The sequence below is a fragment of the Tupaia chinensis genome, unplaced genomic scaffold, assembly GCF_000334495.1.
Source record: "Tupaia chinensis unplaced genomic scaffold, TupChi_1.0 Scaffold000014_1, whole genome shotgun sequence".
NCBI lineage: Eukaryota > Metazoa > Chordata > Mammalia > Scandentia > Tupaiidae > Tupaia > Tupaia belangeri.
Window position 1 is genome coordinate 7,132,858 of NW_006159444.1, and position 21,692 is coordinate 7,154,549.

General features: G+C 41.9%; 1 protein-coding gene across 1 annotated transcript; it reads left to right on the plus strand.

The window, feature by feature from the left end:
* The first annotated feature begins 3,377 nt into the window (after positions 1-3,377).
* Positions 3,378-21,467, plus strand: NUP43 (nucleoporin 43). Its single transcript, XM_006140026.3, has 8 exons — positions 3,378-3,615; positions 3,927-4,049; positions 4,755-4,832; positions 6,937-7,117; positions 9,557-9,692; positions 11,306-11,457; positions 17,407-17,529; positions 21,190-21,467. Exons 1-8 carry the CDS (start codon positions 3,496-3,498, stop codon positions 21,414-21,416), a joined length of 1,140 nt encoding a protein of 379 aa, XP_006140088.1. The 5' UTR covers positions 3,378-3,495; the 3' UTR covers positions 21,417-21,467.
* Positions 21,468-21,692: the final 225 nt, after the last annotated feature.

A 21,692-nucleotide genomic window follows, 5' to 3' on the forward strand; every position in this document is an offset into this window, starting at 1 on the left:
CTCGTTAGTCGCCGCGGGGTCAGCTGTGGCGAACGGCGGGTCTGCTCCTATAGCTGTCCAGATTGTTAGACGGCGGGCTTCCTCGCCCTGCCTCACCCAACCCAATTCACTAATATTTAGGTCGGTTAGAGCCGAGGTTCTCTGTGGTGCAGCCTGAATAATAGAATACTAATGGTTAGGGAACCCAAAGGAAAAGGCCCTCTCCGACCCGAGTACACCAGCCTCTGGCTTTGAGACAAGCGCGTCCACTGGTTAAGCGGAGGCTTTGGGACCCTGCTTTGAGCTCAACTCTAAATTCCACGCAAATTTGGAGTGGAAGACTAATACCATGCCATGGCACGGGGCAAGGGGGGTGCTTTGCTAGTAAGAACAAACGAATGTAAAGAACTACATTTGGTTTTCAAATACCACAGTATCCTATGATGAATGGGTTACTATCCCAACCAAGTTTTCAGTTAACGAAGCCTCATAAATTCTACCATTACATAGGGCACCAGAACATTGCCAGTTGCTTCCAAACTGCTCATTTTTTAAAAAGAGATTTTTGTTATAGGGTGCGTGCGCTCGCTGGAGAGACAGAAAGTGAGAAATCATACCTCTCCCCCCTGCAGTGTTGCAGGGGGGGGGGGGGGGGCCACCTTTTCCATTCTCATCTCAAGATTTTGAGCTCACACGTTCCCGGCGTGAATTTAAACTGCTGGGTCTGGGACTTGAACCACAGTAGACTGTGTGGGGATTCAGCAAGGTAACCATCTGCTGGTTCCCAAACTGCTAATTCTTAATTAGGACTGAGACTGATAGAATCCAGCTATGTGTTAGGCCAGTAAACTATTAGGAATGAAACTGTCTTGTCAAGACATCCTGGCTACTATGTCAGCAACAGTTTTCAAGTTCTAATTTTTGCCAGACTTTGTCATGAGACAGACTGCTTCCAACCATTTTGTGAGATTCTGTATCCATAAATGAAACCACACAGAAGACAGTGTTTATGTTTAAAAGGAACACCGCTTCATTTACTTATTTTTAAATTTCCAGATGATGTGTATGTGCGTGCGTGTGTGTGTGTGTGTGTGTGTGTGTGTGTGTGCTTACCAGAGAGGGAGAGACAAAGAGGTAAAGGGAGAAAGCACACCCCTGCCCAAAAATCAGGGCGTGGTCACGCTGCAAATCCCTTCTCCATGTCTTCATCCTGCTGGGATTTGGGCCACACACACACATGAGTCCAGAGTGTTCTTCAAGCAGCTGAGACCAGGATTTAAATCAATGTGGTCGGCCATGTGGGGTCTGGGTCTCTTAACCACTAGGTCACACAGCCAGCTCTACGAGGTACTTCAGTATTACACAAGAATAAAATTCTTGATTTGGACTGCAATCCATTTGATAGCTTTCCATTTTATCTCTACTGTTATCTGATGATCTGGTTGGTGAAAAAAAAAGTCTTCTAGAAACCCGATAACTCTAAAGCTGACCTAGATGGATTGCATTTACATGTGATGCTTTGGTAAGCTGTTACAGTGAAGTAGGAGTACCAATATCAGGTAAAAACAATATATCATGGCACCCTTTTTAGATTATATTATTCATGAGAGCAGCAGTTAGAGTAATGGCTATGTCGCTAAACTCCCATGTAGTCGACCACGGTTCGAGTCCTGGATCCAGTGGCTTAAACTCATGCCGGGTATGTGTGCATGCATGCCCAAGATCCTGAGATTTCTCGCTTTCTGTCTTTCTGTCTCTCCTTGTCTTTCTGGATAGCGTATGTGCCCTATAGCATAAAAACCTCTCAAAAAAAAAAGTAATATTATTCATGAAAGAAAATGTGCACATGTGAGAAAGAGTGAACCTGCAACAGGGTCTGGTCACACCATGATCCCCTTCCCCAGCCCTCCAACTCATCAGGATCCTAGGCACTTTGTGCATGCATATTTCGGGTCTCCTTAGCCGATCCAAACCCTGGGTCAGCCATGTGGCTTCTATCACTGCAGTTCAGTACATTACTGACTGGGCCATGGGGGCTGGGTCAACAGCCTCTTTCAAAGAAACGACCAATATACAGTTAATACCAGTAGTGTGGGACCAGCAGATGGCACAGTGATTATGTCTCTAGACTACCACTTGGCTGACTACAGTTCGAGTCCCAGACCTGATGGCTTGAAACTCATGCTGAGTGTGTGTTTGTGTGCCCAAGATCCAAGGAAGAAAATGGAAGAGAAGGGATTGCTGTATGACCATTCCCCTGGGGAGTGATTTCTCACTTTCCCTCCTACTGTCTTTGTCTCCCCCCCCCCACCCTGCATGCACCCTAAGGCAAAAAACTCTAAAAAAAGAATACCAGTAGTGAAAAGAGATATAAAAGATACTATACCTCTTATATTCTCTATCATTTACCTTCTAATTGAGGGATCTGTATCAAAAGACAAAGCACCAACAACGGGCAAAATGTAAGCGCTATTAGTGATCTAGATGTAAAGGGCTGTGTTTATTTAGATCATCATGGGCTAAGGTCATCAGGGGAGGGTGGGGGAAGGACCTGATCCTTGGAGGTTTTGCAGAATTAGAGTAAGAAGTATGGAAGGATATTATAGGTGTAACAGAACGCACAGATGGAACCCTAGAGCCCTGATCCCTGGGCTGTTGTCATTAGATAATCACCGAACTCATTCTGAACTAGATTCATAAGGGGATTGGCCAGGGTTATGGCCCACTAGGCAATGAGCGACAGGACTAAAACTGAAGAATTCAGTTCAGAATTCCACCAGGAGACCCTGAGAATATGTATTAGCAACTTTTTTTTAAATAGATTTTAAAAAAATTGTATTATTATTATTATTTAATTTTACCAGAGAGATTCAGAGAGAGAGAAGGAGAGTGAGAAAGCAAGCCGCCAGGTCCAGAACTTGAACCACAGTCGGCCATGTGGGAGTCCAGCACCTTAACCACCACACCACCTGTATTAGCAACTTTGAAGCAGATTATTTGTTTGGACGACAAAGAGGGAAAGGTTTAGGACCACACATTGGTACGTTAGTCAAGGTACTTCCATGAGAATTTAAAGATTTTGATTTTTGGTTTTTTATTTATTTATTTTTTTTTTTGCAGTGAAGCGCACCTGAATACTTATATATTTGTCAAGGTAATTTCTCCAGCGCTGATTTTATTTTCTCTTAAATTTGTTTTAGGTTGCACGATTGATTATTTACACGAATACATCGTCTCAGTGTTCTTATGCTGATTTTGCAGATAAGTAGCAAATCCTGCTGCACATGCGCCCAGGCGCTCTTTGCCTCTCTGCTCAGAGTCGCCGCCCTGAGGACAGCTATCGCAGGTACTTTGGGATGTTGCGCTAGGAATGCCCACACCTCCCACTGACGAGAATTGGCTCTCCGCGGCCACCGTTTCTCCCTGAGGTCCCAGCCAATCAGGGTTCAGCGGGAAGGGGCAGGACTGAGAGGCGCGCGCTGAGCTGCTTGCGGTAGCTGCTGCGGTTGCTTCGGCATGGAGGAAATTTATGCGAAGTTTGTGTCTCAGAAAATCAGCAAAACGCGCTGGCGGCCGTTGCCTCCGGGGAGCCTGCAGACCGCGGAGACCTTCGCTACGGGCTCTTGGGACAATGAGGTACCCCCACTCCTGGGTATGGGAGCCCCTGCCTCCCGCCTATCTCCAGGAACCGCGCCCCGCTCGCCGGCCCAAGAACTTCACCTCTCGCCTTTCTTTGTCCCCCCAGGCCCCTTGTCTCCGGCTCGGTTGCTCCGCAGCTCAGAGCCCGCGGTGGTGTGCCTGAACTTCGTATCTCGCTGTGTTTAAATTCTTACCATACCATCTGTCGGAGATGCTATTGAAGCCAGGTCGCCCGAAGGCAATGCATATTCTGCTTGCTGAGAATTGAAGCGTTTAATCATCTCAAGATAACATTTTCTGCTTTATAGGAAAATTATGTTTCACTTTGGTCTATTGGAGACTTTGGAAACTTGGACTCTGATGGAGGATTTGAAGGAGATCATCAATTATTGTGCGATATCAAACACCATGGGGATGTAATGGATTTGCAGGTAAATCTGGGTTGTATCCAAAGGGTAACTTAAAGCAACTGAGAGTAATACGTTTAACAATGCAGAAGACCTTAAGAGGTTGTCCAGTCTCACTCAAGTTCTCAATATATTGATTATGATTTGCCTATTATCATTTAGGTATTTAGTGGCAAAATGGGGGAAGGGTGATGTAGATTTTATATTTTTATTCACTGACTGTCAAATGTATGCCAAGCTCATGTACCATGTAAGAAATACTGTGCAGGGCAATTTACATGGTCTTGTTTTGTGAATTCTCCTTAACAGCTCCCTAAGTGGGGATTAGTACTCTCCTCTCTGTATTAAAGGTTTAACAAGACTTAGAAAACTTGGTCAAAGTCTCAAAACCGGATATAACTGGTAGGGATGAAATAAAGATTTCAAGTCTTGGTATGCATGACTTAAGGGACCCTGCCTTTTATTTTGTAGAAAGCTACCTAGCTCTAGGAATGGTATTTTTCTAAAGCTTATAGGTTAATGAGTTTAGAAAAATATTCTTACTATTCATGAAAATACTTATATTTATATAGCAGTTGGACTTTAAGATCTGTTAACACATTTGCATGGCATTTATAGGTTCTCTGCTTTTTAAAATTGCTATAGATTTACTGTTAATTGAATTAAACAAATGGACTTTGTTGCTACTCATATTTCTGAATTTATAGTAAGCACTAACTTTCTGTTTAGTTTTTTGACCAGGAAAGAATTGTAGCTGCTTCATCAGCAGGATGTGTAACACTTTTTCTTCATCATCCGAATAACCAGGTAAAGAACTTTTATTTTAAAAAAAAATTCATAGTTTAATTATTTTTACAAAGACTTTAAAAGGCCACGTTTAATGATTATGCAAATAGTAAATTTTCATATATACACATACACACATATATATATATATAGTTTATTTTTATTTAAGAATTATTTTATTTATTATTACTACTGTTTTAATTTGACCAGAAAGGGAGATAAATGAAAAGTAAGTAAGCCACCAGGTCTGAGACTTGAACCATTGTCTGCCAAATGGGAGTCCAAGGCCTCAACCACCATGCCACCTGATTGTCTCAAGTTCTATATTTTTTGGAGAGGTTTTTTGCTATTGGGTGCGTGCACTTGCCAGAAAGACAGAGAAACAAAAGACAGAAAGTGAGAAATCAACCCCCCCCACCCAGGGAGGACGGCCATGCCGCAATCCTTTCTCCATTCCCCTCTCAGGATCTTGGGCACGAATGTACAGGCACCCGGCGTGAGTTTAAGCTACCGGGTCCAGGACTCGAACTATGGTCCACTACATGGGAGTCCAGCAACATAGCCATTATGCTAACTGCTGGTCCCACAAATTCTATATTCTTAAAACATGAAAAGGAAAAATATTAACCACTTTTTGATGCATTAATTCTAGAACCGTGTTTATGTAAGCTTTTATTGAGCTCTGTGAGGTAGATCAGGAATAACTGCTTTATATTTGTGGATAGAACCCAGGTCTTAATTAGAAGGGAAGATACACTAAATGCATACTTTTTTCCAATGCTTTTATTCTGTGCCCAGGTTTAGGGGGGAAAAATCACTGTTAAGTACTAATCTTAGGGGCCAGCAGGTGGTGTAGTGGTTACGTTGTTGGACTCTCACATGGCCAACTACAGTTCAAGTCCTGCACCCAGTGGCTTGAAACTCAGGCTGGGCATGTGTGCATGCAAGCCCAAGATACCAGGAGGAGAACAGAGGAGAGAGGATTGCAGAATGGCTATTTTCCTAGGGGATGATTTCTCACTTTTCCTCTCACTATCTCTCTCTCTCTAACAAACGTATGCACCCTAAGGCAAAAATCTCTCAAAAAGTAAATAAAAACAATGATGATCTTTAGAGCCTGGTGTTAGGAACAAGTCTTTAAAATAACCTCACTTGGGACCATTATGTTGGCATAATGGCTATGTCGCTGGACTCCCATGTAGTAGACTGCGGTTCGAATCCCAGACCCAGTGGCTTAAACCTACACCGGGCACATGTGCATGTGTCCTCAAGATCCCGAGAGGAGAATGGAGGAGAAGTGGGGGATGGGCACGCATGCACATATGCCTGGTGTGAGTTGTTTTTTGTTTTTATTTATTGTTACTATCTTTTAATTTGACCAGAGAGAGAGAGAACATGAGAAAGCAAGCTGCCAGGTCCGGGACTCGAAACATAGTTGGCCATGTGAGAGTCCAGAACCTAAACCACTATGCCACTTGTCCCCCCCTACCTTCCCACATGAGTTAAGTTGCTGGTCCAGGACATGAACTATAGTTGACTACATTGGAGTCCAGCAATTTAACTATTACAGCATCTGCTGTTCCCCTTGTTAGTATTTTCTTAATGGAGCCAATTTTAAAAAGTTATAGACATTTATTTGTTTGATGTAGGCACATTCCAATTAAGAATTTAAAGAGTTGCTTTTGAACATCAACTACTTAATATTGAAAAAAACATTTCTTTAGCTTGAGATAAATGTGGGACATTATTGTCCTTTTGAACTTTATTCAGTAGCAGTAGTTTCTACACTTCAGTACAAAAGAGAAAAGAGAGAGTTCTATCTTTATCAAGAGGGGTATGAGGTGATTTTTAAATGCTCTCTTTGGGGGCTGTCTTTGTCGCCTAGTGGTTAAACACACCGGCTATGTGGGCATGCATGCCCGAAATCCTGACAGGGTGGACAAATTGAAGGAAAAGGATTACATCATGGCCATGCTCCACTGGGGGATGCATACCACCTCCCTAATGAGTGCACACACACACATACACTGGCAAATTAAAAAACAATTGTTTATAATGCTCTTATTGGAGGAAAAAAATGCTAGTTCCATGGAACATTGCTTTAATGATCATTTCTGATGCCTAGACTCTGTTGGTCAACCAGCAGTGGACAACAGCTCACTACCACACGAGCCCCGGCAGCCCTTCCTACAGCAGTGCCCCGTGTACGGGTATCGTGTGCAGTAGCCCAGAAATTGTCACAGTTGGAGAAGATGGTCGAATAAATCTCTTCAGAGCTGATCACAAGGAAGCTGTAAGAACAATAGGTAAGAAAATCCTGTTTCCTTCCACCACATAGTCATCGAGCACTTGGCGTACGCTAAGCAGTAGGTATCTGAGGGATAGGAAAATATACAAGGCAGGATCCCTTTGTCAAGACAGTATGTTGCTAATAATAATACATAAATTAAAAAAAGAAGCAAAGGGACTAGCCCCGAGGTAAGATAAAGCCATTCAGAAAAAGAGAAAAAATGTAGTTTTACCTGACTTTAGGTATTTATGTCAGAGAGATATCAGACGAAACAAGAAAGATAAACTGAGGCCAGGTTGCAAAGAATCTCTAATACAGAACCACACAGGTTACTTTTTTGTTTAATTTTTAAAAATTTATTTATTATCATTATTAAGTTTGCTGTAGGGCATGTGTGCTCATCAGAGAAAGAGAAAGGACATAAGAAAGCAAAGCACCACGTCTGGCATTCAAACCAAAGCTGGCCATGTGGGAGTCCAGTACTTAACCCCCACACTAGCTGCTCGCCCCGACGTTATTTTTTTGGATAAAAAATGACAGAACCAGGGAACCAGCAGTTAGTGTAATGGCTATGTCGCTGGACTCTCACGTAGTCGACCGTGGTTCACGTCCCGGACCCGGTGGCTTAAAACTCACGCCGGGCGTGTGTGCGTGCATGCCCAAGATCCCGAGAGGAGAATGGAGGAGAAGGGATTGTGGCGTGACCATCCCTTCTGGGGGGTGATTTCTCGCTTTCTGTCTCTCTGTCTCTCCTGTCTGTCTGGTGAGCGCACGTGCCCTATAGCGAAAACCTCTCAAAAAAAAAAAAAAATTACAGAACCATTGGAAGTTTTTGAACAGATAAGTAATGTATTCCATGTCACTTTAGAAGGATTATTCTAGCATAGTGGTTCTCAACTGCACTTCACACAGACTTACCTGAGGAGATTTTTAACAGTTGACCACCATAGACTTCTTGAATCAGAATCTTTAACTACCATGCCATCTGCCAACCCGTTTTATTATTTTTTAAAAGAATTATTTATTCGGGGCTGGCAGGTGGCATGGTGGTTAAGGGTGCTGGACTCCCACATGGCCAACTGTGGTTCAAGTACCAGACCTGGCAGCTTGCTTTCTCATTTTCTCTTTCTCTGTCTCTCATACTCACATTCCTACTCTGTCCTTCTCTGATCAAATAAAAATAAATAAATAGGTAATAGCAGTTGGCGTAATGGCTACGTTGCTGGACTCCCCTGTAGTCAACCGCGGTTCAAGTCCTGGACCCCGTGGCTTAAACTCACGCTGGGCGCGTGTGCGTGCATGCCCAAGATCCTGAGAGGAGAATGGAGGAGAAGGGATTGCTACGTAGCCATACCCTGAGGGGGTGATTTCTCGCTTTCTGTCTCTGTCTGTTTCTGTCTTTGTGGGGAGCTCACATGTCCTATAGCAAACACCTCTCAAAAATAACTAACTAACTAAATAAATAAAGTTAAATTATTTCTAAAAAATACAGAATTATCTATTTAATTTATTATTATTTTAATTTACTATAGGGCATGTGCAGTTACCAGAGGAAGACAGGAGAGTGAAACAGAGAAAGGGAAAGTGAGAAAGCAATCTGTCAGGTCCAGAACTTGAACTGTGGTAAGCCATATGGGAGTCCAACACCTTAACCACCACCCCACCTGCTGGCCTCATTACTTATTTCATTATAAAAGACCATTGCCTTGTGGCAATGCAGAGAAGTGGCACAAAACAAAAGTCTTTAAGTGAATGTTAAATTATTTGGTGTAAAATCTAACTTGCCTGTGAAATCAAGGAAAAGAACTATTATGGTAAGGAAGGACTTCAGAGAGAAGGAAACAGTTGATGAGGGGAAGGACACATAGACCTGGGATGAGTCAGCCGAATAGCGCAAATCATAGTGAGCCCTGTAAGAAGCACTGGGGTTTGGCCCAGTAGAATGTAAGTTCAAAGACCAGAGGGAAACGAGCCTATCTCAGATATGCAGGGTGATTGTCTCAGGGACCAGCAGGTGGCATGGTGGTTAAGGCACTTGACACTCCCACATGGCTGACCACAGTTTGAGTCCTGGACCTGGTGGCTTGCTTTCTCACTTCCCCTCTTTCTCTCTCTCTCTCTCTCTCTCAAATTAAAAATAAATAAATGAATAAATAAAATTTAATAAATCTTTAAAAAATAAACAGATTTAAAAATACAAAAGAAATGCAGGGTGATTGTCTTAAGAGGCAATAGAGAAAGAAGAATATATGAAACTTCAGCCATCCACTTGGAAAATAGTTCACATGTCCTGTGAGGGCTATTTTTCTAATCCAAGGTGAGTCTTTTAGGCCTATACATTACTGTGCATTTCTCTATAAAAACTTAGTAATGTTTCAGTCAATAGAAGGAACGTGTTTTAAGATTTTCTCCAAATTTTCTTTAAAAAAAAAGTACTCTTTTTTTAAATTTGTAGACAATGCCGATAGCAGTACACTCCATGCTGTAACCTTTCTTCGAACTCCTGAGATTCTTACAGTAAATTCAATTGGACAGTTGAAAATCTGGGATTTCAGACAACAAGGAAATGAGCCCTCGCAGATATTATCATTGTAAGTTTTGATTAGTAATTTAAGTACTGTATTGCAAAATTAACTTGCTCAATTGCAGCAACTCACTTTAAACCATATTGTATTTTAATTTTAAGAGAGTAATCCTTCATTAAATGTGATAAAACAATTTTAACTTGATGAGCTTGGTATGGCTGCCTTATTTTAATAAGTATTTGTTGTATGGATTTAGAGCCTTTCTTTCTTTGCTGTTTATGTTATTTAATAGAGAACTTAATTCTTCTCCTTAAGTGGTTGTATCGATGTGGGTAAAATTACACTCTTTTTTTTTTTTTTTGGAGAGGTTTTCGCTATAGGGCGCTTGCGCTCACCAGACAGAGACAGACAGAAAGCGAGAAATCACCCCCCAGAGGGGATGGTCACGCCACAATCCCTTCTCCTCCATTCTCCCTCGGGATCTTGGGCACGCACGCACACACGCCTGACGTGAGTTTTAAGCCATCGGGTCTGGGACGCAAACCGCGGTCGACTACGTGGGAGTCCAGCGACATAGCCATTACACTAACTGCTGGTTCCCGAAAATTACACTCTTGACATAACTGGGGGAAAAAATACAATCACAGTCTTTTCTTCTCCGGTCTCCTTGGAATTTTGGGTGCACACACACACACTCAAGGCACTGGGTCAGGACTTGAACTGTGTACTCAGCCATGTGGGATCACATAACCATTTCTGCCTTAAGAAAATAGAATGTATTGGGCCAATCCTACAACCTAGTAGTTAAGGGAGGTGACTCCCACATGGCCAACCACTGTTCAGATCCCAGCCCTGGTACTTGAAAAACACCAGGTACTGTGTTTGTGCCCCAAATCCCAACAGGATGGAGAACTAGAAGAGAGAGGACTGTGGCATGACCGTGCCCATTGGGGGCAGGGCCTTCTTCCTTTTGTCTCTGTCTCTATGTCTCTCTCTGTTAAACACATGTGCCCTCCTTTTCTTAAAAGAAAAAGCAAGCTGCATTTTACTGAAAAATTTAGTTATATAAATGAAGCATTAAATACAGTCGAACTGAAAAGTATTCTGTGTAGTTGCTGTATAATTTTTTAAAAATCTAAGAAATGGAAATGTGTTTTATACATCTTACCATCTTATCTTGCTTCCCATGTCTCTAAATTGAAAAGAGAGCAAATAATTTTGACCTTCAGTTCAAAAGCTTTTTTTTTTTTAACTGTTTAAGTATATTTAAGCTAGTTAATTTTATTGTCTTGGCACCATTAAGGCCAGGAGATCCAGCCACAAAGTTATCACTTAGTTCCTAGAATACAAGATGTTTTGGGACCAGCAGATGGCGTGATGGTTATGTCACTGAACTCCCACATAGTCCACCATGGTTTGAATCTTGGACCCGGTGGCTTAAAACTCACACTGGGTGCATGTGCGTACATGCCCAAGACCCCGAGAGGAGAATGGAGGAGAAGGGATTGCAATGTAGCCATCCCCCTTGGGGTGATTTCTCGCTTTCTCTGTCTGTGTCTCTCAGGCTAGCGCATACACGCCCTATAACAAAAATATCTTAAAAAATGTATGTATGTTTCTTGGGTTATGCAAAGAAACATGCTTCCCGACATATTGATGTCATTTGTCTCCTATAAAAGGACTGGTGACCGAGTGCCGCTCCACTGTGTTGATAGACACCCCAACCAACAGCACGTTGTCGCTACTGGTGGCCAGGATGGGATGTTGAGTATTTGGGATGTTAGACAAGGTACTATGCCTGTGTCTCTGCTAAAGGCCCATGAAGCTGAAAGTAAGTATTGTGGAGACAAAGAAAGAACATTTTATCGCAGAGTTATATGACATAAACCACTTTATATCACAGTTTACATCATACCTTTCAGTGGCTGAATTGTATACATTTAAATAATTAATGAATCCCTTGGGACCAGCAGTTAGCATAATGGCTATGTTGCTGGACTTCCATGTAGTAGATCGCTGTTCAAGTCCCAGACCCAGTGACTTAAACTAAACTCACGCTGGGCGTGTGGGCTTGCGTGCCCAAGATCCCGAGAGGAGAATGGAGGAGAAGGGATTGTGTCATGGCCATCCCCCCTAGGGGGTGATTTCTCACACTCTCTCTTGCTGGCGAGCGTATGCGCCCTATAGCAAAAAATAAATAAAATAAAAATGAACGAATCCCTTTTTATTTGGCATTTAAGTTCTTTAATGTGTTTCATGAACATATCCACAACTATGTGAATGTGCTTAGATACCCATCTTTATCCCCTGGTTTTCTTTGGATCAATATTTAGAAGTAGAATTGCTGAGCCAAACTTTCACATAATTTTTTTTTCTTGACTTTTTGGTATTTACCAGAGAGAGACACAGAGAAAGGGAAAGTGAGAAATCACCCCTCAGGGAAATGGCCATGCTGTAATCTGTAATCCCTTGTCCTTCATTCTCTTGGTATTTTGGGCATACACACATACATAGGCAAATGCACCCAGCACGTCTCTCAAGCTGCCAGATCAGGGACTCAAATTGTGGAGTTAGCCATATGGGATTCAGTATCTTAACTACTATGTCATCTCTTGGCCCACTTTCATGTAATTTTAAAACTGCGACACAAATTGTCAAGTTGTTCTACATAAAAACAGTACCAGTTAAGGAGGCAGCAGGTATTATGGAGGTTAAGTGACTAGATCCCACATGGCCACCAAGTAGTTCAAGTCCTGGATCCAGCATCTGAAAATCACACTTGGGCATATGTGCATGTGTGCCCAAAATCCCAAGTGGAAACAGGAAGAGAAAGGATTGTGGCAGGCCATCTTCCCAGGATGGTGACTAATCACTTTGCCTTTCTCTCAGCCCACACACCCAACAAAAACAAACATGTTATCATACTTAAGTGTGTAATAATGCCTTTTTTTTTGAGTAACAAACTTCAAACTTTATCTCAAGCTTTTAACCTGCCCAACACAAGGGCAGGTGTTCACAAATAGATTACCTCATTGACTTTGAAAGTTTTAACTTACTTAAACCCATCTTGATTCAAAATACAAAACAAAACACAGGGATGTAATTAATAATGCCCTTTTTCACCTCAAATACAGGCAATTTTTCGTATTTGTTAATCTATTGCTTTTCAATTTATTACATCTTCCCCCCACCCCAATAAGAACAAGAGATACATGGGCTATCTTCTGGTTTTTTTCCTGTTTGTCTTTTGATTTTGGTGGGGAATTTTTTGACTGGACAAACATTTTTTGGAGGGGAGGGGATCAGCATATGGCATAATGGTTACGTCACTGGACTCCCACGTAGTCAGTGTGGTTTGAGTCCTGGACTGGCAGCTTAAAACTCATGGTGGATGCATGTGGGCGTGTGCTCAAGATTCCAAGAGGAGAATGGAGGAGGAGTTGCAGCATGGCCATCCTCTCTCAGGGGGTGATTTCTCTCTGGCAAGTGCATACGCCCTATAGTTAAAGTCTCTAAAAATAAAAAATAAACTGTGTTTTGTTTTGTTTGTTAACCATGAATCAAAGGGAGAATTTTATCGATTACTTTATTCCCTCACAAAAAGATCAACTGTAATCAAATGAGGTGAACATTCACCTCAAGATTTTGTCATCTTCATGATAAAAAAGATGAGGCTTAGAACTGGATCACTTGACCCTTTCTCGTCTTATCTCCTCCCAGTTCAAAATGCTTACATCTCTTAATAGCCAGCGTTCTCTTAGATCTGTGGTTGGGCTCGGCACATTCAAGCCTCAGCACGATCTTTTTGTAGTTTTTGCCTTTTTCCGGGAAATAGGCTTAGTCTGTCCACCATAGCCACTGTGCTTCTGTCATAACGCTGCTGTCCCTGTGCATACAGAGAATCCTTGCCCTTTTTTACAGTGTCACTTTATGACGTTGCTGTTTGCTACACTTCTTACAGAAAGATCGGCGGGTTTTAGGGTCATTCGCCATGCTTGTGGGCCTGCTATCTGCACAGAAAGCATGAGGTTTTAATTGTATTTTTATTGTAGGCCATATGCACTCACAAGGAAGAGACAGAGAGGGAAAGTAGAAATCATCCCCTGGGAGGATGGCCATACTACATCCTTCTCCATTTTCTTGAGATTTGGGGCACACATTCACACACGCCCAGCATGAGCTGGCAGACAAACACACCCTATAGGAAAAAACTTTAAAAAGTAAAAAAAAAAAAAAAAAAAAAAAAAAAAGGTTTATAGAAAAGCCTGCTTGAATAAAAGTATTATAAACGTGGACCAGCAAGTAGTGTGGTAGTTAAGACACTGTAGTACCACATGGCCTACTGTGGTTCAAGTCCTGGACTTGGCAGCTTGAAAATCACAGCAAATAAACAGATTAATTAAGTAATTGATTATTTTTAAAAGAATTGTTTTATTTCACTTTGTTTATTTTAATTTTGCCAGAGAGGAACAGAGTGAGAGAGAGAAAGCAAGCTGCCAGGTCCGGGACTTGAACTGCAGTTGGCCATGTAGAGTCCAATGTCCTTAGCCTCAAGCCACTTGCTGGGCCCTAATTTTTTAAAAAAAAAAATGTATAAAGAAAGAAACATTGAACCAATATTGCGATGTCTCTGCTTAAGTTTCACATTATTACTTAAATGACTTTAAGATTATATTCAAGAAGCTAGGATGGGGAAATTATATTCAAGGAGCAAATAAAAGGATAGAAACTTGGGCAGGCCTTGTAGCGCAGCAGTTAAGGTGTGCATAGGGAACCATATCCCACATAGCCAGCCTTGAATCCCCGTCCCCGTGGCTTGACAAACATGCCATATGCATGTACACATATGTCCTACATCCTCACAGGAGGGAGAAACGGAGTTAAAAGAATTGTGGTATAACCACGCCCCATTGGGGGTGCTTTCTCTCTCTCTCTCTCTCTGTCTCTGGCGAGAGACATGCCCTCTGGGGAAAAAAGGAAGAGTAAGTATAGGAAGTTGTTTGCCTCCGTCAGGTATATTTCTACCCAGGTAAGATAACATTAATAATAATAAAAGAACAAATGAAGCTCTCCTAGACGCTGATGTGAGCTAACCTGGTGGTAGAGTTACATATTTTCAGATTTCTTACCAGCCTCTCTTAACTCAGCTGGTGCTGTTAACCGATGCACCCCATGTGACAGGGGCTGGTCATATGTTGTTTTGAATTTTTCTTGATTCCTACCTAGAAATAGTTTTATAGGAGTTTTCTAATTGTAAGTTAAATAAATATATAAAAACCTAGATTTTAGGTAAGCAGCTAATGGCTCTGCAAACTTTTTTTTGAGAGATTTTTGCTATAGGGCGTGCACCAGAGAGACAGAAAACGAGAGATCACCCCCTACAGGGGATGGCCACTCTGCTATCCCTTCTCCTCTGTTCTCCTTTCGGGATTTTGGGCACACACACACGTGCCCAAAGTGAGTTTTAAGCTGCCAGATCTGAGACTCAAACCACAGTTGATTACATGGGAGTCCAGCGATATAACCATTAAGCCATCTGCTGGTCTCTCTGCAAGCTTTTTTAATGAAACACTGTGAATGGAGTTTACAGGAACTGACCCAGAAAACATTTTTCTCCTGTGGAAGGTGACTTTCTTATGTTTTGTGGCACGATACTTAATTGTGGTAAAGTCAGAATGAATGTTACCACCTTCACATGTGCAATTCAAGGACTTCCTGTGCTGATTCTCTTAAGGTCATATAGCCCAGATTCATAGAACTCTTGTTAACTGCCCCTGCAGGTTGCCACTAACTTCCTAAGGAGTCTGGCTAGTCACTGGCTACCAGATGTCTATGGAAACACAAAATTCAAGTTTTTTGTTTTTCTGTTTTGTTTAACTAGGTCATCAGGAAAGTCATGCTGGGAACCAGCAGTTAGCGTAATGGCTATGTCGCTGGACTCCCACGTTGTCGACCGTGGTTCGCGTCCTGGACCTGGTAGCTTAAAACTCATGCCAGGCGCGTGTGCATGTGTGCCCAAGATCCCGAGAGGAGAATGGAGGAGAAGGGATTGTGGTGTGACCATCTTCCCTGGGGGGTGATTTCTCGCTTTCTGTCTCTATGTCTCTGTCTGTCTGGCGAGCGCACGCGCCCTATAGCGAAAAACCTCTCCAAATAAATAAATAAATAAATAAAAAAGGAAAGTCATGCTGTATTTTTCCATGTTTTTTTTTTCATGCAAAAACATGTCATGACTGTCCCAACAACCCAGTATTTTGTTTTAGATTTTCGCCATAGGGTATATGTGCTTAGTAGAGCCAGAAGGAGAGGGAATGTGAGAAATCATCCCTGGGAGCAGGGGCGGTGGCCGTGCTGCTGTTTCTTCTCCATTCTCCTCTTAGAATTTTGGCCATGGGCATGTGCACACATGTGTCCAGCACATTTTTCAAGTCACAGGGTATAGGCCTCAAACTGCAGTCGGCTGTGTGGGAGGGATCTAGCACCTTAATCATCATGCTTCCTGCTGGCCCCAAAGTTCCTTTCTTTAAAAATGTTCTTCAGTTTATAAGAGGGCACATATGTTTGCCAGAGAGAGAGAGAGAGAGCACCACCCTCCCAGAGAATAGTCATGCCACAATCCCTTCTTTATTTCTGCCCTTTTCCGAATTTCGGGCATACATCACTTGTAAAAGTGTTTTTCAAGCCATTGAATCCAGGACTCAAACCACAAAGCTGGCCATGTGGGATTCAACTCCTACAACTACCAGGCTACAGGGATGACCTGACATAAAGTTCCCTTTAAGTTCAGAGCTTGGAATTGAGCTGGATCCCTTCTTAAAATGGCTTTTTAAAAGCTGTCTGGGGGCCAGCAGGTAGCATGGTGGTTAAAGGCGCTAAACTCCCACATGGCTGACTGCAGTTCGAGTCTCAGACCTCTGGTGGCTTGCTTTCTCACTTTCCTTCTCTGTCTGGTCAAAATAAAAATAATGATAACAATGATTAAATTAATATATATATATTTTTAAATCTGTCTGAAACTATCTAAATTACTGGAACATTTCAAAGTTTTGATTTGGGAAGAGCTAGTTGCTACTTATATGACGTAGCTCAGAAGTATCTAGAGTTTTGGCATGAACCAACATTGGCATCTGCTTCTTAGAAATTCACTTGTAGGGCCCGGCAGATGGCAAGATTGCATAGTGGTTAAGGTGCTGGACTTCTACGTGGTTGACCACAGTTTGAGTCCTGGAACTGGTGGCTTGAAACTCAGTCCAGACACATGTGTGTGTATGCCCAAAATCCCAAGAGGAGGATGGAGATGAAGGGACTGCAACATAGCCATCCCCTGGGGGGGTGGTTCTCGCTTTCTGTCCCTCTGTCTCTTTCTCTCTAGTGAGTTCATGTGCCCTATGACAAAAATCTAAAATAAATAAAGAAATAAATTTACTTGTATACTCTTTATGATCTTTTTTGATCGATAGTACAGCCTTTATAAAATGAGAGGAATTGAAGAGAACTTATCAGTTTTTAAAAATATCTTGTAGTATCCCATTTTTTTTCTCATAAAGACTGTAATAGAGTGACTTATTTTCAGACTCAACGTGCAAGTAGATTCTTTTTTCAGTCTACATGCCATTAGAGAAGTGTCTTTTCTTTAATCCTGCAGCTTTGATTTTATCATAGGCTTAAGACTAAATTGTATGATGAAGGTTACTGGAAGAAAACACCTGTAGACAAGAGTTTTAATGTTCTTGCTCAGCTAATGTGCATAGGAATAAGTTTCCCTGTTTTTATTTCTCAGTGTGGGAGGTTCACTTTCACCCATCAAACCCAGATCATCTGTTTACCTGTTCTGAAGATGGATCCCTGTGGCACTGGGATGCCTCCACAGATGCACCTGAGAAGTCATCGCTCTTTTACCAAGGTAAAAAAAATAATAATGATAATTCTTGGGTGTAATCTTATTATATTTTAAAATATCAAAGTAGAAGTTCTCATACAGGAGAAGGCCAGCAGGTGGCTTGGTAGTTAAGGGTGCTGGATTCCCATATGACCAACTACAGTTCAAGTCCCAGACCAGATGACTTGCTTTCTCAGTTTCCCTCCCCTCACCCTCTGTCCCTCGCTGGTCAAATTAAAATAAGTAAACAAATAAATAAAAAATAAAGTTAAATAAAATAGTTCTTTAAAAAAAATGAAATTGATGGGACCAGCAGGTAGCGTGGTGGTTAAGGCACTGGGTGCTCCCACATGGCTGACCACGGTTTGAGTCCTGGACCTGGTGGCTTGCTCTTTCACCTTCTCTCTCTCTCTCTCTCTCTGTATCTCTCTAGTCAAGTTAAAAATGAATGAATGAATAAATAAAGTTAAATAAATAATTTTTAAAAAAATAAATTGTTCTCACAGGTCAGCCCATGGCCTGGTGATTAGGGTGATTGGATCTTATGTGGCCAATGCTGTGGTGGGATACCTGGACCTGGCAGCTTGAAAACATGCTAGGCATGAGTGCATACATCTCCAAAAATCTCCAAATGGAGGGAGAGGTGGAGAAGAGATTGTGGTGTAACCATGCTCCATGGGTGGTGCTTTCTCCCCTCTCTCTGTCTCCAGCAAACGCATATGCCCTCTGGCAAATTAAAAAAAAAAATTGTTCTCATATTTTTAACGTTAAAGACTGGCAGTGTTTCCATTCTTCTGCCTCAAGAGTAAATTGTAGGGTCATTGGAAAAGTCATGACGCATTTTTGCATAGAGAAATATAGAAAACTACGTCACGACTTTGCCAACAACCTATTGGTATGCTAAGACTTGCAGTTAGACTGTCAGCTACTTACTGCTGTACTGTTGATGAGTAGAAATGCAAGGCTGGCTCAGTTTACACAGGTTCTTCTTGGAGAGTCCCATTTACTTGGGCCCTCATGCCATAGGCCTATCCCAAGATAGGCCCTGGGAACTGTTTCACATCATGTTGCCAAGGCAGAGCATGTGGAGGAGGAAAGCTGATTTTTTTATGTACAAAGATGCTGGTTACTTCCCAGCTTAAGAGGCTGGGTCTCCTGATTAAAGTCAGTGGTAAGTAAAGGTCAGCCAGAAACTGTATACTCATAATCGAGGACAGGTTTTTTTTTGTTTGTTTGTTTGTTTGTTTGCATTTTTGGAGCTGTTTTTTAGAATTCATCTTTGGTTCCAAAGTTTATTTGCTCATTTATTCAGAAATATTTATCGAGTTCCTGCCATGTTTACTACACTCTTCTGAGTGTTGGGGTCTACAACAGGGAACAGAACAAAAAGTCTATAAACACACAGGACACATTTTCTAGCAGACAACAATAACAACAATTAAAAGATGCATCTGGGCGGGCTGGTGGCATGGTGGTTGAGGTGGCTGGATTCCATGTGCCAACTGTGCAATCTGAGTTTCAGATCTGGTAACTTGAAAACATGTCAGGTGTGTGTGTGTACATGTCTACAATCTCAAAAGAAGAGAGAAATGGAGAAGAGATTGTAGCACGACTATCCCTCAAAGGAGTGCTTTCTTACTTTCTCTCTCTCTCTCTCTTCTGTGAACACATGCTCCCTCTCACCAAAAAAAAAAAAAAAATTTTTTTTTAGGTAGATTTTTGTTATAGAGCATGCGTACTCACTGGAGAGACAGGGAGACAGAAAGCAAGAAATCACCCTCTGGGTGGATGGCCATGCCACAATCCCTTCTCCTCCATTCTCTTCCCGAGATTTTGGGCATGCACACACAAGGCCTGGTGTGAGTTTCAAGCCACCAGGTCCAGGACTCAAACCATGGTCAGTCATGTGGGAGTCCAGCAATGTAACCATTACACTATCAGCTGGTTCCAACCTTTGGCAAAATTTTTAAGAATTTTTAAAAAATAACCTGTCAGTAAAGGTCCAATCAGAAAAATAGAAACTCCCCTAGAAACCAAAATAATTGATTTCACATGAGGACTAGGAAAACAGAAGGGAACCACAGGGGTGCTGGAGAGCAAATGGAAAGAAAGGGTCATGCCCAGAAATCAAACGTCATTAGTACATCGGCTGCTGCACTCTTGGAAATGCTGTAAGGCTTGCTTCTGGATGAGCAGAGAAGGTGCCACCTCAGCCAGCGCTGGGTCTGCTGCCAGTGTTATCATCACCAGGCCTGGAGAGAGCTGCTTCGTCCCTGCTCCACCTTCTCAGTCACCCACCAGCAGTACCTCCCACTGGCAGAGCCCATCTGGACAGCAGATGGCAAGGGAGCCTGCAAAATGGAGTTTGCAGACGCACAGCTCCCACAGCACACAGTGGAGCAAAGAGAAGTGGGAAAGGGAACTAATATCTGAAAGAAAAATAACTGTTCCAAGTATACTGATAACTACCGATAGGTAGACTACAGCAGAATAGGATAAAGAATAAAGGCACAGGTGAGGGGAGCTACTAGTGAGAGATGGAAGGAGAAGCCACTGGCAAAAGTAACATCTGAGCAGAGACCCAAGAGGAGTAGAAGTGTGAGTCACACGAAGGCATTCCAGGCAGAGGAACAAGAAGTACCAAGGCCTGTGACAGGCAGAAGACAGCAAAGCCACCGTGGCCACAGCTTAGCCAGCAGGGAAGGTGAGGGGTAGGACATAAGGACTGGTGGCTGAAGGGTGGATCCCAGAGGACTCTGTAGGCTATGATAAGGACTGTAAGTTTTATTCTGAGTGTGATAGGAAGCCATGAAGATTTTTAGCAGGGGACTGTCATGATCTGACCTATGTTTTTAAAGAGTCACTGGCTGCTGTGGACAATGTATTCCGGGAGGATAGATAAGAAAAGTGCTACAGGGAGACTAGGAAAAAATCTTATCTCAGCTGTTCTAATAATATATTAATTTTTACACCATTCAAAAACAGTGTTAGATACAGTTTAAAAAAACAAACACACAAAAACTAAAGAGAAAATGATAAAATTTATCCAGAAAAATTCTCAAGTATGGAATGTGCAGCATGTATGAGGTAGTCTTCAAAAGTTCCTGAGGAAATGAAAATAAAATATGAATTTAATTTGGGGCAAAAAGTTTTGAAATCCAAGCATAGTTTTTTTCATAAAATGCATTTTCCATGAACTCTCTGAAGACCCCTTAAGCATGCCTATACTAACTTCATTTGTGGAGCCAGTTTACCTAAGGATTAGCTGAGAACTTGGTTGTATTTTCCTCCTTCTTAGCCTGCATTAGAAATTTTATTTTTACTGATTTTACTTATTATCATTTTTAAATTTGCTATAGGGCATATGTACTCACCAGAGAAAGGCAGAAAGAGAGAGGGAGGAAAAGTGAGGAAGCAAGCCGCCCATTCCAGGACTTGAACCACCATTAAATTAAATCTGCTTTGACTTAAGACTTCAAGTTTGTATCCTTATTACAAGTTTGAGTATTTCATATCACCAAATAAGCCTTTGGCCAAACGCCGTGTGTTACAGTGTTACTTGTTCTCTTGAAAGGTTAGCAAGTTTACATCATTGCCTGTGTAAATATCAGTAGATGTTCAGGTGTTTACTAATATAAAATTAGTCTTGAAATCTTTTTTTCTCCTTTTCTTTTTTTCTCGCAGGGGGAAGAACTAGTATTTTGTCTCACAGTGTTTGTAACCAGGCTAATGTTCACCAGTCTCTTATGAGTTCCTGGCTCAGCACTGATCCTGCGAAAGACCGTATTGAAATCACAAGCTTGCTTCCCAGTAGGACTCTGTCTGTGAACAGTCTGGATGTTTTAGGTCCTTGTCTTGTTTGTGGAACTGATGCAGAAGCAATTTATGTCACTAGACAACTTTTTTCATGAAAATATTCTAAGATTTCTGATAAAATGTGCTGTTAGCCTTTTAAATCCCAACTTCTGTGTAGTTTTATTATTGGAAAATGTGAGGTTGGCAGGGAAAGCATCAGTGAACTAGTGCTAATGCAGATGCCCAGTTTCAGCGTTTGTTAGGCGGATATTCTTACAGCAGTTGCAGAACTTGATAGACAGCTGATGGCAGTACATACATACTGACACGCATACTGCTGGAGGCATTCTCGTGCTGATGAATGCTTTGACTTCGCACACTTACTGACAGCT

What these genes read in the sequence shown, in the direction of transcription:
- NUP43 (XM_006140026.3), top strand. Translation starts at nt 3,496, where the DNA reads ATGGAGGAAATTTATGCGAAGTTTGTGTCTCAGAAAATCAGCAAAACG. An exon ending in CGGGCTCTTGGGACAATGAG is followed by an intron (nt 3,616 to 3,926) that starts GTACCCCCACTC and finishes TCTGCTTTATAG; the next exon opens with GAAAATTATGTTTCACTTTG. An exon ending in TTCATCATCCGAATAACCAG is followed by an intron (nt 4,833 to 6,936) that starts GTAAAGAACTTT and finishes TCTGATGCCTAG; the next exon opens with ACTCTGTTGGTCAACCAGCA.